Source organism: Drosophila nasuta, chromosome 2L (genome assembly GCF_023558535.2).
Source record: "Drosophila nasuta strain 15112-1781.00 chromosome 2L, ASM2355853v1, whole genome shotgun sequence".
Classification (NCBI taxonomy): domain Eukaryota; kingdom Metazoa; phylum Arthropoda; class Insecta; order Diptera; family Drosophilidae; genus Drosophila; species Drosophila nasuta.
Genome location: NC_083455.1, coordinates 20,459,095 through 20,485,898, shown reverse-complemented (window position 1 = coordinate 20,485,898; position 26,804 = coordinate 20,459,095). Strand labels below are relative to the sequence as shown.

The window sequence follows — 26,804 nt, the reverse complement described above, 5'->3', positions numbered from 1 at the left end:
ACGTGGCGCGCTCTGCTGCTGCTAACATTCGCTCTTTCACTTTCGTGCTGTGCGGTTCGTGTGACGGACGAAAAAAATATTAATTCAGCGTTTTACCAATCGTTTAATACAATAAAAACACGCGCAGCGCTGCCGACCACGCAAAGAAATATCAAAAGCAAAAGTGAATAACATTTAGAGCTACCGAAAAAACGCCCAAGCTGTTTGCAAACTTCACAAAACAGCTGCAATTAAATAAAAGTAATTAAAACGCATTGTTTATAAACCGTTGGATGTTTGCGAAGCTCATCAAAAAAGCCCAGGAATTTTTCATCAAATAAAGAATTTCATATGCGCTTGATGCCTGACGCGTTTGCGTATGGATGTGTGTGTGCTTGAATGCCCTAAAAGTGTGTGTTCGTAGGCGTGTGTGTGGTCCAGTTTTGTGTATAACACGAAAGAAAATTGTGCTCTGTGTCCTTTGAAGGTGCTTTAAGGTTGAATGTTTGTAGCCACCTAAATACAAATTATAAAAAAACGAAACTGGACAGCATCAAAGAACTGGCAGCGCAGTCATCAGGATAACGAATTAGTCATCCAGCAGAAAAACACGGCAGCGCATCCAGCTTGCCTGTGTTGGTGCGTATCTACACGCATGAATGTGTGTGTCGCCGGTTTTTTGCACACTGTCACAGCTATAAGAGCAAGCAGAACAGCAATAACAACAGGAATAACAACAACAACAACTTGTTCTCCATGCATCGCTTAACCCCTGCGTGGTAGTAACAACAAAAACAACGACATTAACTGTGAACGCTAAGGAAATTGAGAATGGAACGCAAATTTACGCGTGGCTTGAATAAGCCGGGCATGGCAGCACAGCTGAGAGAGAGCGTCTCTCAGGTGGTGCGTGAGAGCGCGGTTTTGGTAAGTTATGTGCTTTGCTGTTGTTGCTATTGCATTTGCATTTTGCATTTGATTCTTTTCGTATTTGCTTTGACTCTTTTTCGATTCTATGTTTTGTATGGTGACATTGGAGTTTTTTGGTTTTGTTTCTGCTGCTGGGTGTGTCCCAAGTGCATGTGTGTGTGCGTTTCTGGTTTTTGTTGTTGCTTTGCGTGGGAGCAATAGTAAATTCAATGAACATATTCTTTTCACACACACACACATTCCATTCTCGTTCTCCTCCTTCGCATTTGGTGTTGCAATTATTATCTTTTCATTTCTATGCTTTCGTCTGGCAAACATCCAGAATGTTTGTAGTATAATAATATTTTTACTCTCGCGGCTAAACAAATCTTTTAGCACATTTTTAATTATAATTTTATGACGTCGTCGGCCGCCTCGACCAAATTGTAATGTTGCATAAGTAACAAGAACAAAAACCAAAACAAACAACTAGAGCGAGCGAGAACTCGACTCGACTTTTCGACTTGTCAACACTAGTTTACTCAGTTGTTCTTTCTTTTCTCTCAATATAGCTGTGGTTGATGTTGTTGTTTTGCTTGTTTCTCTCAACGCGCTTTGATGATAATCATATAGGAGGCTAACAAATCCAAGGCCGTGAGATTTGAAATACCGCAGCATCCACTTTTGTTTACATTCATGTTTTGAAAAGATAATAAACGTGTGTTTGCTACAGACACACCTGCGTGTAGAATATGTGGGGAGTTGAGGAATTACAGAACAATAAATTTAAATTAATGAAGTGAGCTAATATTACAGAACTATTTAAATACTGGAAAATAAAACTAGATTTCAATTTATTATTATCTTAGAGAAATATTCTGGAAACTAAGAAATCATTTTTACATTATCAAATTAGAAAAAATAATCTGAAAAAAAAGTGAATTCCAAGTACATATGTATAAATTGACTAAAATTTATTAGATTAGTATTTTAAAGTAAGATTAAATAAATTTCATTTAATATTTTGTTTTGTAAAAATGGGAATTTGAAAAATGTACAATATATGTAATTTATTAATTTTCATTCCCACAAAAACATTTTAAAAACTTGGGAGATAAATGACATCTGATAAAGGAATATCTGAAGTATAGTGTTCGTGATATATAATTCATATTATTATTGCCCGTCACATGCATTTGCTCAGCTTTAATTTACCTTTTTTTTCTATGCAGCTGCAGGGTATAATTAACGTCTCTTATTGTTGTTCAATCTCAAATATCAATAGATGGGAGTCCGAGTACATAACATAAAAGCAAATATACATACACATATGTGTATAGCGTATCTTGTGGTCTGGGGCGTGACTTCATCTGAGCTGAACGCTGCATTCTCCACGTGTCGTTTGCTAACTGTTCCACTAATTACATTACTTGGCCCTAAAGAATACACGAAATCAAATTATGGGGCAACATTAGACGCGCTTCAATGTCAATAGTAGAGTGTGCTTCCAGCGATCCATGGCGTAGGTGGCATCTCCCCCCCCTGCTCTTTGTTTCTCTCCCGATATCTAATTCAATTAGCGGGCAATAATGCGGCAAGTGAGAGTGCTTGCCACAAACGTGCTTAGTTAGCCGTAAATGTCGACGAACAATCAATCAGGCCATAATCAAAAATGAAAACAGAATAATAATAGGGTAACAGCGAGCTGCTTATGGAGCTCGTTGCTGGCCAAAATTTCACTTTATTATGGCCAAATGAACAATTGTCTTGTTATCAACAACTCCCCGTTCAGCGGTGTCAGCTTCTTGCCCAATTTGAGCTGCAGCTGATTGTATTAATTAAATACGAGTCTCGTATATTGACACCCACTGCGCCTTTTTGGGGTCACTCTAGTTAGAAGACAGCTCAGTTCATTGGCTCTTTTTGGGGCACACACTTGGAGCTGTGTCAATTACAAAGGGCGTTGGCACAGACGGAAGTACTTGAAGTCACAATTTGTTTATTTATTGAATATTTGCTTGCTGAGTTTATTAGGCAATCGTGTCTGTTGTAATAACTGAAAAGTGCTAGGCTGTCAGCTTAGTATAGATAAGAGTTAAGGTTGAATTCCAATGTGTGAATTACTCATAACTCAACCTTTGACCCCAGGAATTGATAAAGAGATAATCGCTAAAAGAGGTTGTCAGTTTATTTTGAGGCTAATGTCTGGCAACTGATCGGATTCAAGTATTAAAAGAATATCCTAAAGCGAACTTATTATTACTATAGTTTTTATTTGTATTTGAAATGCATACTATAAGTAATTTAATTTATCACATGAAATTCTAAACCCTATAGCCTGTTTATAAATCATATTAATTACATTTCTGGTAGAACACTTGTTTATCATTTCTTACATCTTAATCTTCATTTTCTGTATATAAAAACTGCGTTGCTCTACTTTTGTATTTTAAAAGTTGTTTAAATCATTTCGAATATATATCTTTGTAAACTTTTCGTAGCAGTTCTTCCCCCTCAAGATGTAAAAAGTTATTTTCCCTACGCTTATGTGTGCACAGTTTTAATGGCTGTTTTCCATTAAAATACTTGCAGTTTCTTGCTTATTGTTAACATGTGTACATATTTTTAAACACACTTATCAAGCATAACAAGTGCAATATGAAACTACTGAGAAGTGAAGCTTGACTCGAGAATCTTATGAGTTAAGTTAGGAACTTGAAATATATAAAATATTCTAATGGCATTCAAACCAGCTGGTTGCACGACTTTGCAATTTAAAAATGCATATTTCAATTTATCAAAAGGCATTTTAAGTAAAAAGTTTGCAAAACAATTGTTTTTGTCTTTTCACTTAGCGAGTTCTAAAAGCATTTTTTATACTTTTTTGATACACATATTTTCAACTTTGATTTATGACAAAACAGAAACACTCATTCACTCATTCACCTTTTGGCATGACGTCAGCTTTCAATTATGTTGAGCCAAAATGAAACATGCATTATAAGGGGTTCCATAAATGTACAATAATAAAAAAAAAGAGCAACCCGAACAACAACAACAACAAATTAGCATGCCCAAACGAATTTCGCGGTAGATAAATAAATAAATAAAGCAAACCCGAACCCGAACTGAGCAGCTTCATTTCGAGTGCCACTTGAGTGCTAAACGAGTATTTGAATAATTCTACATAAATATATATGTGAATGTGTATATGTATTCCATTAACACTCAGTATATATAAAGATACAAATTATGTTTGTCGGCATTTGTTTTATTAATAATTTGCCATTATATTATACATTTCCCATTTCGTTGGCTAGACTAACTTTAGCAAATTATGCTGAGCATGCGTTTGGTTTAGTGCTTCCTCTATTTAATTGTTCTTTCTCGGTCGGTATTATCCCAGTTTGTCTTATTGTTTTCGAAAGTGACGCTTCACGTGTCGAGCGCTTTTGTCACGGCTCAACTGCTACGGGGGACTGTCTATTCATATACCCTGTATAAAGTTAATCGAAGGGAGCTTTGGTTTATAAAATGAAAGAGATTACAGATGAAAGTTTTCAGATACACATAATTGAGCAAAGCATTTCCTTCGAGAAACATTTAGTTGTAGCAATTTATTTAATAAAATATGCAATATTTATGCTACATTTATTCTTGCTCTAAAGCAAATCTTTTTTTCTATTACAGCGCATTTTGCAGTCGTTATACTTGTCAGATTCATGTCTGCATTTGCCTGCCTTCAATATGTTGTATTCTTTATTGTTTGTTTTCTGCTTGCTCGACGTAGTTTGCCCTGGCGGAAGCATCGCCTCTGAACTTTCCACGATTTGTTTCTATTATTTTTATTTGCTTTTTTTTTCTACATTTTTATATACACCTTTTATGTGTGTGTTTGCGCTTTAATGAGCGCTACAAATGTAGCCCGATTTGTTTACCTGATTCATACAACACTCAACTAAGTATTGTATCCATGTGTTTTGCCTATTTGATACGTGTTCTATCTATTATACTCATCATGTGTATATATGTACATATATGATCATCACAGTTCACAGCAATTGTTATTGCCACTAACCAAACAGTTCTCATTCTCATTCTCGTTCTCTTAACTCTTATTCTCTGTCATTTTAGATACACTGCCCTGGAAGCTATCAGCGCAGTCTCTCGATTTTGGTAAAGCAAAATACGTAATACCCAAAAAAGAAAAACACACATACATACATATTTCATGCATACCCTGTAACCTAAATCGTTTCGTGTTTTATTGATTCTCTGACATGACCTTCAGATTTTGCCTTAAGTTGACTTCGGGTTTGTAAATGATTAATTTGGTCATGTCATGCATCATTTACAAGCAATTTTATGTGCCCGCAGATAATAATCTGAAGCGTCATAAGTTTTAAGCACTTTCCACGCATTGCAGCAGCAGCTGCCATGAAAAACGCATTTTCTCGACTCGACTTTCCATACTTGAAACCATTAAATAGCATCTTGATGATGTTTGCCATGCATTATGCGATGCATCTCTATCTAAATTTACTCGTAATTCAGCGCCACAACGAGATATGTTTGAGACAGCGACAGAGATAGACGTGCTAATATTGACATTGAATATGATTTCCAACCGGGAAAAACTGGAAAACCCATCGAAACTTGTTCATCCGTCGAGAGAATGAGTCGAGTTTTTTTCCTATTCCGATTTTTTGTTTAGCTTTTCTATTTGCCAGCACAGAAGAGGAAAGGGAGAAGGGGAAAGTGTAGAGAGGTGAGCGCGTGAAAACTGCAGGTGCAATCAATTTTATGGTTCTGTTTCTGTTGCTCTGTTGTTCATCTTGACTCAGGGTCACTGCATGCTCCACTTAGAGTGCAAAATTGTCCGATATGGAGAGGCGAGACCTTCGCTTCGCTTAGCGGCAAAAACTGTTGCACACAATTGATGCTATTAAAATAAATTGTTGATTATATATTTTTGCCGGAATTGACACAATTGTCGGCAAACCAAAGCGCAACAGAAAATACAAAATAAAAACCAAAATAAACAAATGAAATTTTCTATTATGATTTGTGCGCACAAAGCACACAAAAAACATTCTTCACACACACACATATACAGTTTGCATTTGTCTTGGTTTTATTTTGGGAATTTCTGTGCGCATTTTCACACAAAAGCGAATGTTCTACGTAAACAATTTATTAATACCTCGTGGCAAGTGAAATGTGGCAAGGGTTTGCTTCATTGAGTATTATACTTTTGGCAAGTTAAAGAAATTCTTTCATACATATTTTACAGGGTATTAGACATGCACCCACGCCTCGTCTGCGGTTGCTTTTCGGGCACATCATTTGACCCATAATAAAAACATTTCTGCGAATTCGACGCGCTTTATACAAATTAATGGCATCTTAATTTATGAGCTTGCCTTGGATTTTCTGCACTGATAAATTGTGTGCAAATTGCGAATTGAAGTGCCTGATAAACAAACGAGTTATGTAGACTAAGATCTATTTCATTTAACCAACTGATAGCATGTGAATTTGCGAAAGGTGTTAAAAACCGCAAAGTGTAGTTGTTGATAAAACACTGACTGCCAGATGTAAAGAGTTGTAAAGTTGTTAAACTGTCTACAAGAGAGTGAAACTCTACACAAGTAGTTCGAATAGGTGAAAGGTGCTAATATTTTACAGCTTAACTATCGAATTGTTGGGGAAGGTTTCGAAGGCCCTTTCCAAAGACAAACTGAGTTCGCTTTTTTTCAGTTAAAACTTAGGTGGAGATTTAGCAAAAAGTTTGACTTCTATAGGATTTATTGGAAGTGAAAACGAAGTGATGAAAGTAAGAGCAGCTGCAGCAATAATTAAATGCAGCTATGGCAAAATTATTGAATATTATTTACCATTAAAAGTCCAACAAAGTTTGCTTCAATAAATAAACATTGTAACAAAACATTGTGGACATAAATCACAACTTTGCTTACAATAAACAAATATGCTTCTGTAAATATTATATTTCTGAAGAATATAAACTTTAATTAAGGCAAGCTAAATAAATATTAAAGAAATTCTACAATATTTAACAATTCTTTCATAATAAAAGTAATTTTTATTCAAGTTTAAGCTGATGCTATCGCTGAATAACTTTAGTTCTGTTCAGTTCGTGTCTGTTTGATTTGGGACAGTAGGGCTTTCAACTTTCTATATGAACACACAAACACAGACATGGAGATGTTTTTGAGAAGATTCTGTGATAAATCAGACAAGTAAAGGTCGCTGACATGTTGCATTGTGATTGTGTGTCCACATACCCTTTTTACCCATTTACACAGAGAGAGAGAGATAGAGACAAAGCTGAATGCGAATGTGAATGTGAATATTCAAACTTCAAAACAAAGCTGGTATTGTGTTGGAGTTCTGCACGGAAGCGAGTTAACTATTTTTGTTGCCGCTTTTAGTAAATGTGTCAACTGGAGAGACAAACACAAATCCAAACACAGAACAACACAGAACTGTACAGACAACAAGCGATGGCGATTCTAATAACAGTACAGAGAGTATTTGCGAAACTTACTTGCAGATACAACGACATGTGTCAACAGATACGAGATACATTGTATCTAGATACTTTACATAGGAATCTATAAGGCAACTGCTAATAGCTTGCTCACACATTTCGTAGGCAGCAGACGCCCTCTGTTTGCAAGTGAATGACATTTGGCCAATTGGGAAATGTTGTTAGCAAAAAAAAAAGGAGAAAAAAAATATGATTGTTGTGCAGATGAGAAAAGTTGCATTTTAATTTAGTGATGTGCATTTTTAATGACAGATGTGAACAATATAGGAAAAGAAGTCGGAAAGAGCGAAAGAGAGAAAAAGGGAGAAAGAGAGAGACAGCAACTGGGGAAGTTAAATGAGACAAAGTTAAATTGAAGTGAAGCTCCATTGATGACAGAGGAGAAGAAGTTGCCGTTGTGTGTCAGTCGACAGCAGCTTGTTTGTTTATTATGCAATAGAGCAAAGTGCAAATAAACAAGCAACTACAACAACAATTGCAGTCAGCGGCAGTTGTCAACAATCAACAACAACAACACCAACATCAACGAACTGTCAACTCACAAAAGTCACAGAGTCTAACAAATAACAAGTAGTTTCAAGTGTGAGATGTGCAAAGAGAAAGGGCCGCAGAGGTCTGGGGAGAAGCAAGAAGGGGAAATGGGTAAATGTGGAATGCATTTTATAGATGGGTGTTAGGGGGCGTGGCAGACTGACTGCTGAGACAGAGTGCAATGATTTCTTTAATGCATTTCGTCTGTGAAAGTAGCGCCAAGAAATCTAATAAACAAAGTCTAACTATGCAGAAGGTCAAATAAAAAATTCTATAAATGAAATGATAGATACAGATACTTGAATAAAAAATGCCGTAATTGCTGATTGCTGTTAGTTAATGAGAAAAAATGTTGAGTTGAATCAAATTTGAATTAAATTTCTGCTAATAATTGCAATTGCAATGTCAAGTAAAATAATTTCCCAACTTTAGTTTGCTATTCAGAATTTAACTTATCTTAGATAAGTTATCTACGAGATAGGTATTTAATTCATACTAAATTTTACTCGTTCATATACTTGTAGCTCAATAAAAATGCTTAATATACTAATAAATAAATCTACATATGTAGCTAGATTAATAAATATCTATAATAGCAAGTTACCATTCTAAAATACAGACAGCTATAATTTACAATCTAAATATATTATATATTATTCATACTTCAGTAGAGCATATTAAGTTTACTTCAGCAGCTGATTAGGATTATAAACGGCACATTAATAAACTATTATTAATGTGAAGACCAAATGCATAATAAAGTTGGTAGTTGGCCCGGTAATCTAACCTTTCAAGGTCAACTGCTTCACTTGACTCGAGTGTTTATCTAGTACTTGCCACTTTCCTGCCCCAACCACTGACTCGATAAATGTTGCCAAGTTGCCTCAAACGCTTTTTAGCCCAAAGGCAGCAGTTGCTCAACAATAAACATCGTATCAACGACAATGACAACAGCAGAGGCAACAACAATTACAAGCTCAGAGCGGGGGTCAACCTTGGGGACAACTTCAAAGTAAAAGAGGCATAAAAAATAGGCATGAAAAGCAAGTGCAATAAGCAGTCGAAAGAGGAGGACAACAAAAAAATTCCCACGCGACAAGTGTAGAAGTTAATTACATATAGTATAACATGGTATAGTTTTTCAATTCTTAAAGACCAGAAATGCTTGTTAAACCGTTTGGAAGAAAGTAAAAGAAAAGCAACAAAGTATGTATTTCAAGTAGCAAAAAGTGGTCTATGAGCAAAAAAGAAAAAAACATTGTCAAAGAATATTGCGACGTCTTCAGTGTGTTTGGTCTACAACAATCTTCGGCATATAATTGCTCCCGTCTTCAATTAAATGATCGCTATTTGGGAAAGTTGACAGTTTCAGTGCAGCAGCTAAATTGCGTACGTATGTGTATGTGTGTGTGTGTGTGTGTGGAAATGTACATAGACTTATTGCAGCGACTTTCTAAAAAGTACTTAGCACTTTCAATTGTATAAACAATGTTAAAGACAACTGACTGACCAAAGAACCTGTCAGCGCCTGTCCGGCTAATTATGGCCAAGACACCAAAAGTCGCTTTTCTTTTTGCTTACGACTATGAAATAAGCGTTAATTAACGCACAAGATGGCCAAAAGTAAATGTGTCTCTCGCTCGCTCTCTCACTCATTAATTGCTCAATTGTCGAAAGGCGGCAGTGTCAGTCGAGAGTTGGTGTTGGAGTCGGAGTCGGGTTGAATAAACCTCTAAAGCTGCAGCTTGAACTTTTGCAATCGTCTTAGTTGTTGCCGACACACCCACCATAAACCAACATAAACCACCATAAACCACTCGAGTTGTCGAGTTGCCATTTCGGCGACCCGAAAACAAGTTTCAAGAACCCAAAAGCCGCTTAAGCGCCGCTAGCTGATCTTTAGGGCTACATTCCCCGGCAGACTGGAGACTGCAAACTAGAGGAACTTTATTCACAAAAACATATCTGTTGAGATTTTAATCTTTTTTGAGAAAAAAAAACATACTTCTTATGAAATATGTTAAAGCTTTGATAAGGGGTATAAAACTTACTTCAAAGAATAAATGAAGACGCAATAGTCTTCAATTTTATAGATTGTTAATTGTTATATTCGAGACTAGATTAATCCCATTTTGATTTCCCAACTGTCTCTCACTCGATAATTGTAACTTTTCGCAAATATCAGTGCATGAAATTGTTTAACATAGCTATGCATTGACTTTGTATCTTTTTATAGGTTTCTTTTTACTTCAAACTTTCAATTCAATTTGATTTAAATAAATTGGTTCAATGCCCATTTTTGAAGAATCACGCTCACTCTGCACTCGATGCAACATCTTGTTAGATAGCATTATAAACATATAGTATTACAAACAAATGAGAATTACGCAATCGAATGAAAGTCTTTGCGACACTTTTACCCACTTTACGACTTATGCAATGTGATGCGATTAATGCATTATAATAGAGGAATATGTATGTCGGTATTGACATTATCTGAAATGATTTAAATGAATGTCGCACATCGCATTGTGGATGTAAACAAACGAACAACAACAGAAAACGTCATCTAATGAATGCCACTAAACTAAACTGTCGCTGAGTCTTATGAATTGAACGCCTAATGATAAACTTCCTCATTTATCCGAATCGCGTATTTAAATTTGTAAATTTCTTTGAGCAATTTGTATTAGATTGAGATTTATTTCGAGTCCACGATCAAGACCCAAGCGACCCGAGAAATGGGTGAAATTTTTCGCCATGATCAAAAAAGTAAAAATAAAGCTCTTGCTGAATAGAATTGTCATGCGGACAGCTTAGAAAGTTGTCATTGTCCGATTGGCCGATTGTCAAAGTTATTATAACTAATGCGAGAGATTTTCAAAATGCTGCCCTCCCAATGGAATTCGACTGTCTGTTCGCCGTCCGCCTTTTGATTATGATATCAAATGGTCTACACAAATATAGTAAAGGCATGTCATGTCTGTCGATTGCCAGACCGACCATAAACTGCTGACTTGTTGTCACATTTATGAGCTGCACTTCAATGCTGCCTCCTGTTACAGCCCAGTTAACATGATGTTTTCAGTTACGCTAACACATTTGTTGGTCCAAAGTTTCGGGTTCATTGAACCAAAACTCGCACTCGCGATGACCAAAAACATTTCAAAATAAAAACTCCCGGACCTTTTGTGGTGGCCTTTTCCGCTGCGTCACTTGGAAAACCGGCCTCAATGTCAGCGACTGATAAACTCGAAACGCCAACCTTATAAATGCATAATAATATCCCCACATAAGTCCCATGGCAATGCGATGCAATGCATTTTTTCATTTGTTCTTTTTTTTTTTTCTTCTTTTTGTCAACATTTTGCGCCCCTTTTTTATGGCTCAAGTTCACAATGCAAATTCCAAATTCGTTCTCTGGGCATTTATATATAAAAAAATATATTAAAACATCATGAGAATATGAATGAGAACAGCAAAAGGAAATGGCGATAGGGCGCATGCATAATATTATGGAATTTGCAAGGGTAACAATAAGATATAGTATATATATAAATGTCGGACACAGACATGTGAATTTAGCTGCTAATCAGCTACTGACTCAGTCTAGACTCTGCGATTGTTGTTAAATGGGTTGCAAGCTTAACAAAACAAATTCAAAGTTCTTCAAATAGAATGATATCTTATATGTAATATGAAATAACAGAGATTGTACTTTAAGTGTAGTTTATTTTATTGCAATTAAAAATAGCTACCAAAATATCTGTATTCATTGAAATTCGCTCTATTTTTTTACTGCCATTTAAAAGCATTCAAAGCAATCAGAAATGTCCATTAAAACTATAGAAAACTCTGCAAATCGAAAAAGCTCTTGAAAGTGGTAAAAATCCACTTTGTGGTTTTATTGCGGGTCAATTGGGTAGTGCAAAAAGCCAATGGCATCACTAAAAAAAACGCATTTGGTGGCCAGCAGCGAACTGGAACTTATTGGAATCTAAATAGAAAAACAAAACGAAATGATGGCATGATGATCTTACGATATAAGGAAATGCTACAAAAAGCATTTTTGGTGCTTGGTGGTTTTTTTAGTGTGGGTCAAAAGTTCGACAGACAGCAGCATACAAATACAAATACTTATGCAGAGTGGGGCAAGCTAAATTTAGTCAAAACTTTTCCATAGACTCATAATGCAAATCACATGCAGAAGGGTGCATGATGGGGGAGGAGGAGGGATTGATATTCAAAATAGGAATGAGGCAGACGGCCACTTCAATGGTTTCCAATGCACTTCAAAGCGAAATAGAAAACAAAAAGCAATTTATCCCCGCATCGCACCCCACGACTCAAGATATTTTCATATATGAAAAGGCGACTGCATTGTTGCAATTTAAATGATGGAAGGGAATGCTGACTGACTGCCGGACTGACGAACTGGCTGCTTCTCAAGTGACATTGTCTGTTCATGCAGGGCCAGGGCTCGAGCTTGACTAGCCCTATCAAAATCAATGGGCTAGCCCCCTCACACTTAATGGCTCGGTCATTGCCATTGTATGTAGTATATTGTAAGTACATTAAGCATAGGCAGCGACAAGTAGCAAGTAGCATGCCACATGCCACATGCCACTTGGCTGCACTGGAATTGCATGGCCAAGCGTCTAGCGAGAAGTAGGCATAAAAACATCACGTTTCGCGGTGGCGCCTCAACCCAGCAGTAGATGATAGCTCAGACTGCTTTTTCTGTTGAAGATGATGATGATAATGATGCCTTTTGCTCAGGTTTCACGCCTAGCCACACAGCTGGACCACTTCGTTGTTGCTACTGCTGCTGTTGATATTGTGGTTTAGACTGTGGTTGGCCGTTGCCCGCTGCTCGATGCTTTCATTGCCTGCCAGTTTCGCATTTTACAATAAATTTGCGTGTTGGGCTCTCTCGGCTGCAGATCCCAAGCGAAAGATAGAAAGATGGATGAATAGTTTGCCCTCTGATATTGACTGATTGAAACAAGTTTCTTGGCTGGTCGCTGGCATTTTGACAACGCCCAGTAAAATGTATTTTCAATACCCTGTTCTCAGAAGTACGCACACTTTACATGGTAATGTGACAGCTTTCAACTCTGAAAGCAATTCATTACTTTCTGAAGATTTCTGCTGAAAAATAACAAGTCTTCAATGTTGAGTAATAGTTGTTTTAGTTTTACTACTAAATATATTTTAGAGTAATGTATTACTCATGCTTAAAGTTGGAGGTAAACTAATGTTTATTAAAATTAAAAGTAAGTGGGGCGTTTAAAGTTTGATGCCAAGGTTATCAATTTAACTTTTCATATTAATACAGGGTATCTTCTAGAGTTTAAAACAATTTGTCTTGCAAACTAACTGTATTTATTGTTGAAGTTGTTTCGCCAAGCAATTGATTTGGTAATTGCTTTGCGTAATTCGCGATGCACTTGTTGCCGTCGGCTCAAAATTCAAGCTGCGAGGGCGTTGAGGGGGGACTCGAAGGGGAATTAATTACGCAAGTGACGACGCGACTTGTCGTGGGCAATTTGCATGCAATGCGTGAAGAGAGAAAAAAACTGACAAACACTCGTGAGGTAGAAGAGAAACTTTGGGCCTACCAGCTAACATAAATGCTTTCCACATGTGACAGGCGAGACAAGTGCATCGAACCTAATGAATTGAAACCACAGGTTGTACTGCGTATAAGCAACTTGATAGCATTAGTGAAGGTTACCAAAGGACAGGGTTAGACGGAAGAAACACGTAACAGAGACCGAGTTGAAGAATTGCGTTGAAAGTTCAGCAAAATTATAATATGCAAATTTCGACAAATTTTATGCAAACTGCGGCTTCTGTTTATCATCTTCAATATTGATGAGATTAATTATAAAAACATACACAGATTTCACTAATTAAGAGAATAACAGCAGCAAAGATAAGCTAAGCAGATTGATTAAATACTTGATGAACATTTCTATAAATAAATCTGTAATGAGCGATTGTCCCAGTTTTCATTTTTCTATTAATAAAATGAAGTCTGATAGCAGACCTAAGACAATCGTTGTCTGTTGACCTCATCCGTTTTATGGACATCCTCGACAATCCTTTCTTTTATGGCTGCACATCTGCGCAGTTATCACACGCTGTGCCAAACCCACTTCAAGCTCAGGTTTCGCCATCGCCATCGAATGACAACACTCTGATAGCGACACCCAGCCGGAAATGACACTTTAACCTTTCGGCCCGATGGCGCCATGTCACCACAGACCGCAAAGGGTTGGGCTGTGCCTGGGGACACTTTGCAGCCAGCCGCCTACAACTCACTTCTTGAGTGGTGGTGGAGTCTTGGGTGAGGCCTGCATTGTGTCATCGTTTATCCAAAATGTGAATCTGAATCAAAAACAAAACTAAACAAAAATCGGCATTGCAAAATGCCAAATGGTTAAACAAAATCGATTTGTTTATGGCAGTACCATCTATTGGCGTGGTGTGTTGTGTTGTGGTCTTGCCCACGCTGGAACATGGAACATATCATTACAAAAAGCAGCCAACAGACGTCGATATCCGCTGTGTAATGCGGTCAAGGTCTGATCAGAGAGAAAGAGATGGGAGGGGAGAGAGAGACACGTCAGGAGTAAACGAAAAGTAGCCATAAATTTATGGCGTGGCTAGATTCAATAAATTCTTGCCGCAAAGGGGGATTCAACCATTAGCTCGAGGGGAGTCTATTAATAGCTGCGCTTTGCTTTTACAAGTGGCATACATAAATTAGCAAATATCTAACTAAAATACATATCATGTCTCCCTGTTCTTTTTTTTCTTTACAGAGTAAACCCGCAGTTGTGGAGCCCATCGATTTCGAAGCCTTTATAGCCAAAAATAAAACGCTTATACAGAATGATCCCCAGCGGGAGCTACTTATCTATCCAGCTGACGATGTCTCGGTAAGTTTGAATACCAGAAAATCAACTAAAATACTCGTATTTTTAAGTTCAACGAAAGCAACAGGAATAATTTATGCAGTTCTGTTAAAAACTTTTACTTTTGAAACGATTCGCTTAGAATTTTAATGCATGCGATGTGTGACAATCGAGTGAACAACCTTAATCCCCCATAATGGATGTTGCTCTTCACTCCAATTGTTGAGCACACAAACATTGTGACTTGAAAAGTGTCACAGCTATAGAAATCGGTGTTTATAGTTATTTAATTGGTATAACTATGTTTTCTAAATGGCAATAAAAGTTGATTCAAATTGATGCAAATTAATTGCTATTATCTAAACTATTACTTTATTTACATAAGCAATCCAACTTTATGAATAGACGATATCTAAACTCACAATGTTATGAAATAAATGTAATTAATTGGCGAAATTTATTTTAATAATTTGTTTAGTTTCCTTTTAGTTATTGGCTTTGCCCATAAAAATATAAAATCCATTAAAAAAGATGCATAATAGGGTGATTTGCATTCCGTTTGTCACTAATGTTTCGTTATCTACAAGTATAACAATTTCACTATTCATTTACATACATATACGAATAAGATAAGATAGATACTCTAAGTTGTTCACATTGCTGATATTTGTCTTGTATCAAATCTGTACACAATTCGGGCAACAATATAAATACAGAAATTATAAGGAAAGTCAGCTTTATATGCTGTTTAGTATTTTCTTAATGCTAATGTTTTAGTTTTTCAATGTATTCAAATACATTATACAAATGCTCTTAACATTACTAGCAATGGAGTATGACCATATAAACGCAGTGCTTTGTGTTGAATAAGCAATTCATCTATTTATAGTGATACTTTCCACCTACACCCTATTCATACAAACAAATTTGCCTTGTTCTTCCATTGCAGGAGATCATTATGCCTCGCAAGCAGCGCAGCAATGCCAAGTCTGTGGCAGATCGCTTTGAGCCGCCCAACGAGGCGATTGTGTGTCCACTGCATGGCTCCATGGCGCTGGCAAGTAATGGCCACAGTCAGGTGAGTCGCCAGGGCAGTCTGCAGTCGAATGGCAGCCACCAGAATGGCCACAGCAGCAACACAAGTCTATCCAATGGCAATGGACAGTTGTCGCGCAAGAGTTCACAGTGCTCCAACGGCTCGACGAGTCGACAGGAGAAATTATCGCATGAATCCTTCGAATCGGCACTGTCATCGACCACGCTGCGTTCGCATCTGGCGCAGCCTGAAGAGGTAGATGAGTATGCGGATGAAGAGGAGGAGGAGAGGCATGCGCCTTGCGAAGATGTCACAGATGGAAGTGCGCCAGGCACAAGAGCAGAGTGCACACGCTTCACACGGCAAGCGCTTTATACGTATCGTGCCAAGAATCATTTAATACACTATAAATACAGCGCATATGGCGGAAACTGCCACGATCTGCCCAGGTGAGAAAATCATAAGCTATCAGCATACATTTCTCTTTAACTCTCTTGCTCTTTCTTTAGCACTTCACCTGGCGAGGAACTCGTGGAGGAAGTCTATGAAATCGATGCGGATCAGGATCGCATTGATGAGCAGATGACGCGCTCCCAAGCGGACACCATCACCAAGCAGGGCTATCTGCTAAAAGGACCCGACTCCGCCTCGGATCGCATGTTTGCCAACATTGGAAACAAATCCTTCAAGCGTCGCTACTGCTATCTGCGGCAGGAGGTTGACGGCACCTATATGCTGGAGCTGCACAAGGACGAGAAGCAGGGCGAAGCCAAGGCTACCATTGTCATGGACTTTTGCACCGAAGTGGTGCAGGTAAGTGTGCAACTTGCAATCCTCACCGGCAATTCCAACTAACTCATGTTTCTTTTTTAGAATCCCAAGCGAGGACGCTTCTGCTTTGAGTTGCGCATGACGGCTGGCCACAAATCATTCACATTGGCTGCAGAGAACGAGCAGGACTTTAGGGACTGGCTGAGCAAGCTGTCCTCGGTTTTGGCGCAGAACAAGGCGCAAGAAGAGAAGCGCAATGCCTCTCTGGAGCGTCAACCCTCAGGCAATGCCACGCCCACACCCAGTCCACAGCTACAGCCGCCAGCCATGGAGCCACCCACGTTTGGCACACTCAAGGGACTAGATCAATCGCTGCATCCGCAGCTAATGAAGTATGGCCGTGAAACTGATCACTCCATAGCGTTGGCGCGTCGTGAGCAGCGGCGACGTCTCTTTGCCAGCTATCCCAGTGCCAACAAGGCTGCTGTGGCCGACAACACGGATCAGTATCGCGAGCACTTTGGCATGCGTCTGCTGTTGCGATGTCACAGGCTCAGCTTCAAGCTGCAGTGCCAACCGGAAGGAGCTGGAGGAGAACAGTTGTGTCAGGTGGAACCATACATCACCAGTTTGTCGCTGTACGATGCCAAAGCGGGACGCAAGCTCAGCGAGAACTTCTACTTCAATGTAAATGAAGCGTCAGCTTTCCAATTACTACCTAACACTCCAGTGCCCGCTTCTGTTTCGGGTTGCGGGGTGCCCCGGCGTGGTGAGAATGATTCCAGCCATGCGGCACAAGCGGCGCACTCTCTCTTTGATGGTGTCTCTTCGGAGCTGTTGCGATGCCCGCGCCAGCAGTTCCAGCAGCTGAGGCAGTGTGTGCTCTCGGTGACGGCGCCGCATGCAGAGATCTATCTGGTGTTGCGCATTGAGAAGGTGCTGCAGTGCAGCATTCAACAGGCCGCAGAGCCTTATGTAAAAGGGGCCCGGGGTGATGCTAAGCAAGGCCAGAAAACGCACAAGGCGGCAAAGAGTTGTGCCCAGCACATTGGCCACTATCGTCAGCCCTTTGCCTGGGCTGCGCGACCACTGTTCAAGGCCTACAGCCACGAGCTGGACGTGGAGTCACAGCGAGAGTTCGACTTCAATACAATCTATCGCCAGGAGCCGGTGAAACTACGCGACGAAGAATTGTTGCGTCTGCTGGCCGACTATCGCAAGCCAGAGAAGCTAAGCAAATTGACTATTATACCGGGTAGAATGAGCTTGGAGCTGCAGCTGCTGGATCAGACGCCGCCCTGTGGACTCAGCAAGTCGCTGGCTCCGTTGTCCAGCTTTAGTCCCGCTGCAAAGCAGTCGTTAACGCTCGAGCTAAACGAATTTCAGAGCCAGCACGAACGTGATGCGTTTCCGTACACAAACTTCTGCAATCATCTGTATGTCTATCCACTGAGTCTACAGTTCGACAGCCAGAAGATCTTCTCGCGGGCACGCAACATCACAGTCGTTGTGGAGTTACGCGATGGTGATGGCGAGTACAGCAAACCACTGAAGGTAAGAGAGCGCTACTTCAGTCGGTTCTTCAATTAATAATATGCTTTCGTTTTGCAGTGCATCTATGGCAGACCTGGACAGGATCTGCTGGTGTCACAGCTAGCATGTCCCGTGCTGCATCACAATGTCACGCCCACTTGGTACGAGGAGATTAAGCTGCGTTTGCCACTCGGACTTTTCCCCGAGCATCACTTGCTTTTCTCCTTCTACCATGTCTCGTGCAATCTGAGCAAGAAACGCGATGCACACGCTTCGTTCGAGACACCCATTGGCTACGCCTGGCTGCCGTTGCTGCAGAAGCATCGCATCTGTCTGGAGGAGAAGCTGCTGCCTGTCGCTGCCACACTGCCTGTGGGTTATCTATCCATACAGCCACTGGGATTGGGCAAAGGGGTAAGTTGCTGTTGTTGTCGTTGCCGTTGCTATGATCGCTGCTCATCGACTCATGCGTACCCTGCTTGCCTAACCAAAAAAACCACATCCGCTCTTTTTTCTCACCATGCACTCCATACAATGCATTCGCATCCGCCTCCGTCACACCACCTCCCTCCTGGCTGCCTACAAACCCTTTCAATTTCTCAGCAGAACTGCGGCCCCGACATTCAGTGGATCGACAACCAGCGACCGGTCTACAGCGTCGGTCTTCGTCTCGACTCTACGGTGCTCACCTCGGATCAGCATCTGCACAATTTCTTTGCGCACTGCGAGCGTCTGCTGGAGGGTGGCAAGACTGGCGCTTTACCTGCGGAAATGGAAACCTGCAAAATACTGAAGGCAGCACATGCCATCGATATGCGATCACTGATCAATTTCTTGCCCACGCTGCTCAACGAACTGTTCACGTTGCTTGTGCACACGCAGTCCGAGGAGATTGGTCAGAATGTCATACGACTGCTCACAAACATCATCCATCTGATCAGCGATGAGGCGAATCGCACCGATCTACTATCGGCATATGTAAAGTATGTGTTCCATGCGCCTTACTACAGTCAACAGACTGCGCGCATGCGCACTGTGCATGGCGAACTGTGTCGCCATCTGCCCAACTTGCTGAATCCGAGCAATACAGACTTTTTGGTGGTCAACAAGTTCATGCGCTACTCATCAATCTTCTTTGATTTGATTGTGAAGAGCATGGCTCAACATCTGCTGGCCACGGGGCGTATACGTATGCTGCGCAACGAACGCTTTCCCAAGGAGTATTCAGATCGCGTAGAGCAGTTGATCAAAGTCTTGGTGCCGTACATAGTGACACGCTACGAGGATCTGGGGGAGGAGACGCAACAATTGAATCGTTCGCTTGCACGATTTGTGCGTCAGTGCCTCAGCTATATGGATCGTGGATTTGTCTTTAAACTGATTCGCTTCTATATGGAACAGTTTACGCCGGGAAATGCACGTGTGCTGCACGAGTACAAGTTTAATTTTCTGCAGGAGATTTGCCAGCACGAACACTATGTGCCCCTCAATCTGCCATTTGTGCTGAATCCCAAAAACCGTCCGCCCGAATTGCTGCAACATTTCACGCTCTCAGAACAGTTTTGCCGACAGCACTTCCTTTCCGGACTGCTGCTGCAGGAACTGAAGAGCAGTCTCAACGAGGTGGGACATGTGCGACGCCATGCGCTTGCAATCTTCAAGGATCTGCTGGCCAAGCACGAGCTGGATGCTCGTTATCAGCAACGTGGACAACTCTCGCGCATTGCATTGCTCTATGTGCCGTGGCTGGGCATTGTCATGGATAATTTGCAGCGCATTGATGACTTGGCAGAGTCTGGAGCCTGCACACCCAATGGCCACGTCTATGCGGACTCTGCGTCGTATACGAAACGTTTGAGCTGCTCCAGTAGCTATGTGTTTAGCAAGGACTCATCTACGTTTGGCTCGCTGACGTCGACGCCGCGATCGAAAAACCGATTGACGCTTCACATTGATCAACCAAGTCCTTGCCGCACTTCGATGCACATTAAGGAGCACAATTATCTGGCTGCCATTGCGGGATCAGCCATCAGCAATGGCGTCTCGAATCTCTCGCTCAACTCCAACTCCGACTCGGGCGTAAGTTGTGCACTTAACCTAGCTTTACATCAACTAATTGCCTGTATTTCGCTTACAGCACTCGCAGGACACGACTACCATTGGCGCCTACACAAATGGCGACACAGATGTTGCACTGCGCAACGGCCACAATCGTTCGGTGAGCGTCACGCATGCCCAAATCCTCGCCAGATGCGACAAGTTCAGCGCTGCGGAGAGCAAGGATTTGTTGCTGGGTTTCCTCTTTATTGTGAAGCATTTGTCGCAAGATCAAATGATTGGATGGTGGCAGAACTGTAATGAGACAGAAACCTTTCAATTTCTGTCCATTTTGGACTTGTGTTTGCTGCAATTCCGTTACGTGGGCAAGAAGAATGTGACTTTGCCCACAGATGGACGCACCACACGTCCCAACAAGGCGCACACATTGCCCGCACGCACGGCGCCGCCAGTACTGGAGAATGGCAACCCGGAAGCAAGTAATGGCACAGGCACACTCACACAAACGCGTGAGCATTTGCTTGAGGACATGGACTTGTGTGCGAGGTCACAGCAGGCGCTGTACGAGTCCAATTTGGCCACAGAGGTTGGCATGATCATACTCGACTGTTTGGGTCTCTATGTGCTGCAATTTCGCCAGCTGCTGGCGGATAGTTTGGTGCTTCCAAAGCTAGCGCGTGTCTATCTGCGCTTCCTGCAACTGGGACAGTCGGAGAGATTGTCGAAGCACGTCTTTGCTGCGTTGCGCGCTTTCATTAACAACTACTCGATGGCGCTGTTTAAGGGCAATGCCATGCTATGTGGTCAGATGGTCTATGAGCTTCTGAAGGCCTGCGACAGTCGGCTGGTGGACATACGCCATGAATCCTGTGCCGTGCTTTATTTACTGATGCGCAGCAACTTTGAATTTAGCGGCAGGAAGGCGTTGACTCGGGTGCACCTTCAAGTAATCATTTCGGTGTCGCAGATGATTGGCAATGTAATTGGCCTGAACAATGCACGCTTTCAGGAGAGTTTGTCCATTATCAACAGTTATGCGAACAGTGACAAGGCAATGAAAGGCACAGGATTCCCCCTGGAGGTGAAGGATCTTACGAGGAGGGTACGCACAGTGCTCATGGCCACTGCACAGATGCAGGCACATCACATGGATCCAGAGCGACTCTTGGAGCTGCAGTACTCGCTGGCCAATTCGTATGCTTCGACGCCAGAACTGCGACACACTTGGCTAGTCACCATGGCACGGAATCACGAACAAAATGGGAATCTCTCGGAGGCCGCATGCTGTCATCTGCATATCGCAGCGCTGATGTGCGAGTATCTCCGTCTACGAGGTGGCTGCACCTTGAGCTGGTCCTCGACGGCCTTTGGTAAGATCTCGCGCAATATTCCACTGGATGAGCAGGGCCTGAAACTGGATGCAGGTGCACAGGACTCGCAGTACACAGAGCAAATGCTGCTAGAACAGCTGAAGCAATGTGCTGATTTTCTCGATCGTGCTGAACGTTTTGAGTGCCTCGGTGAGCTCTACAAGCTTATACTGCCCATCTATGAGCGTGCCCGCAGCTTCATCGAGTTGGCTCACTGTTACGAGCATCTCACTCAAGCCTACAACAAGATCGTCGAGGTCAATCGCTCTGGGAAGCGTATGCTGGGTCGCTTCTATCGAGTTGTGTTCTATGGCATGGTAAAGATTACTTTTAAGTCTGTATATGTGCTTCAAATTTAATGACCAAACTATTTGTAGATGTATTTCGAGGAGGATCACGCTATTGAGTATGTCTACAAAGAGCCCAAGCTGACGTCTCTTAGTGAAATCTCTGAGCGCTTGGCCAAGCAGTATAAGGAAAAGTTTGGCGCCGATGTTGTTAAACTAATTATGGATTCATCACCGGTATGTGCAAAATATTTTCAATTTTTCAAGAATTCAAATATGTATTACTTTGTAATTATTTAAAATTTTCGGATATTGAGTTAATTTTCTTTTCAAAAACATTTTCTATAATCTGACAAAGGTCGTAAATGTGTTAGAATCTTTTAATCAATCGACATGACACTCTGCTTGCTTGATTTGTTCTTCACTTACCAACCTATTTGAAGATTTCTAGATTTAAAGCTTAATTCAATTATTGTAATATCACAAGTTTATTTACTGAAGTGTGCTTGTTATAATTATCTCTAAGACATTTTCCCAAAAACTTGACCACGTTTCTATTTTCTGATTCCATACTTAACATTATTCAGTTCACAGAAAAACTGCATTTTAACAATTTTTTTTGTGGGTTCGAATAAATGTTTACAATAATGCTTTTGAACTGAAAGTGTGCAACAAACCACGAAGTGTAAATTACTTATTTGAACAGATACTCATTGAATTGGACGTCGCTGTCATCACCGCGCATTAGACTCAAGCGCTAGGATAGCATATGTATGTGAGAATATGATATGGTCTAAAAGTAATTGCAGTAGACTTACGCGTTTCACCTCCGATTGCCGCATCTGGGAGGCATGGGTGCTGCGTGGGACAACAACTCGTGGAGCAGATGTAGCTGTAGCTGCGGTCTGTTTGGGACTAGGAGTTTGCAGTGTTCCGCTGGCCAAAGAACGTTCTAAGGTGGCTGCCTTGTTGTGCTTGCTAGTATATGAGAATAGATTAGTTATGTCACTTCATCTTTGGAATTTCAACTTACGTGTCCGGATGATGTTTAACCACCTTGTTAGGCGTTTTAAAAAGCTGGCTACCGGCTAGCTCGCTCTTGACTGTACTTGTCTTTGCTGGCAGCGTCTTGGCTCGGCTGCCGCTCACATAAAGGGGCTCCGGAAGCTTCTTGGTCATTGTGGCCGTGGTCAAGCCATTTCGCACTGGCGAACTGTAGCGATAGCGTTGTAATTTGCTCTCCTTTTCCTTGTGCAAGATGGTCTTGCGAGGCTGCAAATTGGAGTTCTTCAGCTGAGCGCCCACTTTGTAGAGTTTGGGATAGGCAGAGGACAGGTTTGTGGTAGTGGCAGTGGTTGTAATGGACATGGCTGGCATGCTAGGCGGCTGATTCAGCTGATCGTTGTTATTGGTCGAGCAAATTTGTTCCTGCTGCGCTTCGTTCAGCTGCATATGGGTGTCGTCTTCACCTGCTGTCAGTCTATAGATTTGCATGGGATCAAAATCCGGTGTAAATGAATCCCAGTCATAGGATTCCTCTTCGTCCTCGTTCGGCGACATTTTACCCTCATCGGCACAGACCTCGGTTTTGGGCTGCTCTGCGGGAACTGCTGCAGCAATGCCGGAATTGAGCAATTGCTCCTCAGGTGTTGTCAGTCCCAGCTTGTTGCACAGCTCCTTGAATGCTTCCTGATAGCGTGTGCCGCCATCATCTTTAATCAGCCGCTCAAACGCCTTGATATCCTCGATCTGACGCTCAATCTCCAGCTCGGTGTAGCTGTTCTTTTTCGGCAGAGCTGTACATCGGGGACAGATCGTCGGCTCCTTGGCTTGAGTTGGGTATTTGCTGTCCCTTTTGAGAGTCTCGCACATGGCGTTCAGAAATTGAATAGCTAACGGATGCCCAGCCTTAGCCAATGTCCCGTGGTGTCCAATTTCGACAAATAGTCCGGATGCGGATGCCTGACACAGCTTCTCATCGAAATGCAGTTTACTGCTGCGATTCGGTATCAGAAACTGCACATTGATGCCCTGCGCATTTGGGATCAGGCTGAAATGCATGGCCTCAATGGGAATATCGAGATTGCCGATTTCACCCATCAAATGGAATAGTTGTCGCTGAATGCGGCATTGGACCTCCTGGCGTGTGATGTGCTGGGCATCGCCGATAACCTCCTCTTTGACCAGCGTTGTCGTCGACGTTGTTAGTTCGTCGCCTTTCCTTGCCGGGCAAGAAGTCACTTTGCAAGAAGCAAACTCCTCGTTGAATTTCATATACGAGGGCACGAACTCTGCCGCATTTGGATTGAGCGAGGATTCGCTTAGACTGTGACTGTCCTCGCTGCCCGATTGCAGTGAGTGTATGAAGTCCTTGAGGTACTGCTGATGCATTGGGCCACTAAAATCCATTTTAAAACGAATTAAAGATTAAAGAAAACTGGTAACGTAATTTGGAACTGCTTGCACACTCTGTCAGCATGCAAATGGTTAACTATTTGTATTTGCGATTTATATAAATGATGTTTACAATTATTGTTTTATGTTGTATTTTTACTTATCGAAAAGCAAGAATATTTGGCTTAAGTAATCCGAAAAAACTCAAAAGTTGCTACGTTGATCTCAGAGTCGCCATCTAGCGTTCATATCATTTTTCTCAAAGCAACTTTGATGGAGTGTAGTGGCGCCATCTACCTATGTAGCATTCAACTGATTCCGTTGTCTTCTTACAGGTAAAAGTTGACGAACTCGATACCAAACTGGCCTACATACAGGTGACGCATGTGATACCGTTCTTCAGCAAGGACGAACTCGATCAGCGACTCAATGAATTTGAGCAGAACCACGACGTGGACACGTTCATGTACGAGACACCGTTCACCCAATCGGGCGCAGCACGCGGTAGCGTAGAGGAACAATGGAAACGCAAGACAGTCATCAAGAGTGAGTTCATAATAAAGTATTCAATCTGATCTCAGCTAACTTGATTTTTCTTTCACTTGGCAGCTCAATATTCATTTCCCTATGTGCTGAAACGCATACCCGTCAAATCCCGTGAGATTATCGAGCTGAGCCCCATTGAGGTGGCCATCGATGAGATGCAATCAAAGGTTTCAGAGCTGGAGGAAATTATATTGCCGCCAGCGGATGTAAAAAAGCTGCAGCTGCGTTTGCAGGGCAGCGTGGCAGTTACAGTGAATGCAGGTCCTTTGGCCTATGCCCATGCTTTCCTTGATGCCAAGGTGATCAATAACTTTTCACTGGATCGTGTCGACGACTTAAAGGATGTATTTCGGTAGATCAACTAATCGATATGCTTTGCTGTGAATTGTTAATAATGTACATACTCTTTGCAGCGATTTCATTGGCGTCTGTCACAAGGCGTTACGTGTGAACGAGCGCATGATCAGTGCGGATCAAAAGGAGTATCATCATGCGCTTAAGGAGAACTATGAGAAACTTTGTCAAGCGCTCAGTGAGTTACTGCAGGACGAATCATTCCAACCGCTTAGCGATGATGCCGACGCCGCCGCCCAGCGCAATAGCATGGCTTTATTCAATGCGATCAGTGGCGCCTCACATAACTCAAGTACTGCTTAAGTTCAACCACAAACAAACAAAACACATACACACACAGTTACCAATAGAAAAAAACAAAACAAAACACTCACGCACAGCTACTAAAATGGTTATTACAATTACTCAAATAACAAGCCAAGTAGTAGAAGCCTAATTCCAGTAGCATTATCAACTTGTTCGTTTTTTGGTGTTCCCCTTTTTTGTATGATGTATGAGCTATAACTTTGATCTTTGATGTTTGATGTTGTCGTTGTCGTTGCCGTTGTTGTTTCTGTGGCAGCAGGTAAACAGAGAAATTGCGTTAAGTTTCGTGTCTCTCATCTAACTGTTTAAAACCGCGCATCCAAGTGACTAACGCGACTAACTAACCACAAGGTGTATTTGGTCATAACTAACTAACAGCTAAACAGCCAACAGCTAACAATAATAATATTAATAATAACCAGATGTACTAAACAATGCCAAGCTGCTTAAGCATTCATTCCTTTAGCAAATTCAATTATTTAATTCAAATTTTTTAATTTCTGTTTTAGGTTTTGGTTTTGCCGTTTATTAAAGCCCAAATGCAAACCGTCAAATACAAATACCAATACTACTGCATACCCCACATACTCGTACACATACACACGCACACACAGCCAACTGACCTGTTGACCAGTTGACCAAGTTCCAGTACACTCGACAACAACATATAAACAAAACAAAAAAGCCACAAGCACTTGTTGATTTTTGTATAACGAAACGAATCTTTAATTGTTGTTAAATTACATATGACTATGTAATTGTATATATAGATTGAGCTTAATTCTGATTGTACATTTCTTGATTTCTATTATTATTTAATTATTACGATTCCAGTGTGCAGAATGCCTACAAAAACTGACAGATGATTTAACTATAACTATATTTAAATATATAATTAATGTTTAGTAATCGCAATGACGAGCTCCCCCTATTATTAATAATAGATGAAATCTGCTAACTTTGTGTCTTCTTCGAAACTCAACTGTTTAATAATTTAATTATTACACTCGTATGATAAACAAAACTTACCTAATACTTACCAGTAATTGTAATTGTAGCTCTTAAGTTCCAGAACAGAGAAGCAACAGAACTTACCAAAGTATTCAGAAAAAGAAAAGCAAAAACGAAAATATCATAACTATGATACAACAAATACATGAATATATATTTACATGCATTTTCTAGTGAAATCGAATAACGAATATTTAAATCAAATAAATGTTTAAAAAATATACA

General features: G+C 41.0%; 2 protein-coding genes across 5 annotated transcripts; one reads left to right on the top strand and one right to left on the bottom strand.

Annotated features, from left to right (window-relative positions):
* The first annotated feature begins 45 nt into the window (after window positions 1-45).
* LOC132789803 (dedicator of cytokinesis protein 9) lies at window positions 46-26,802 on the top strand. Of its 4 annotated transcripts, none has more exons than XR_009632755.1 (13): window positions 46-906; window positions 14,821-14,937; window positions 15,863-16,398; window positions 16,459-16,762; window positions 16,823-18,274; window positions 18,332-18,667; window positions 18,857-20,332; window positions 20,391-21,998; window positions 22,059-22,205; window positions 24,698-24,908; window positions 24,972-25,260; window positions 25,322-25,827; window positions 26,078-26,802. XR_009632755.1 is itself a non-coding variant. In XM_060798198.1 (13 exons), the coding sequence occupies exons 1-13, from the start codon at window positions 811-813 to the stop codon at window positions 26,098-26,100; spliced, it is 6,825 nt and encodes a 2,274-aa protein (XP_060654181.1). In that variant the 5' UTR covers window positions 46-810; the 3' UTR covers window positions 26,101-26,802. The 4 variants fall into 4 exon arrangements, 3 of the variants coding, with proteins under 3 accessions (XP_060654181.1, XP_060654302.1, XP_060654100.1); XM_060798198.1 differs by having other exon boundaries at window positions 18,860-20,332; window positions 25,322-25,554; XM_060798319.1 differs by having other exon boundaries at window positions 25,322-25,440.
* On the bottom strand, window positions 22,438-24,552 carry LOC132790005 (uncharacterized). Its single transcript, XM_060798445.1, has 3 exons — window positions 23,002-24,552; window positions 22,787-22,946; window positions 22,438-22,725 (listed from the first exon to the last, which is right to left on the bottom strand). The coding sequence occupies exons 1-3, from the start codon at window positions 24,375-24,377 to the stop codon at window positions 22,663-22,665; spliced, it is 1,599 nt and encodes a 532-aa protein (XP_060654428.1). The 5' UTR covers window positions 24,378-24,552; the 3' UTR covers window positions 22,438-22,662.
* Window positions 26,803-26,804: the final 2 nt, after the last annotated feature.

Coding starts and splice junctions, on each gene's coding strand:
- LOC132789803 (XM_060798117.1), top strand. CDS start 811: ATGGAACGCAAATTTACGCGTGGCTTGAATAAGCCGGGCATGGCAGCA. Junction 907..14,820: donor TGCGTGAGAGCGCGGTTTTG/GTAAGTTATGTG, acceptor TTTTCTTTACAG/AGTAAACCCGCAGTTGTGGA. Junction 18,275..18,331: donor AGTACAGCAAACCACTGAAG/GTAAGAGAGCGC, acceptor TTCGTTTTGCAG/TGCATCTATGGCAGACCTGG.
- LOC132790005 (XM_060798445.1), bottom strand. CDS start 24,377: ATGGATTTTAGTGGCCCAATGCATCAGCAGTACCTCAAGGACTTCATA. Junction 22,947..23,001: donor GTTAAACATCATCCGGACAC/GTAAGTTGAAAT, acceptor CTCATATACTAG/CAAGCACAACAAGGCAGCCA. Junction 22,726..22,786: donor GGCAATCGGAGGTGAAACGC/GTAAGTCTACTG, acceptor ATGCTATCCTAG/CGCTTGAGTCTAATGCGCGG.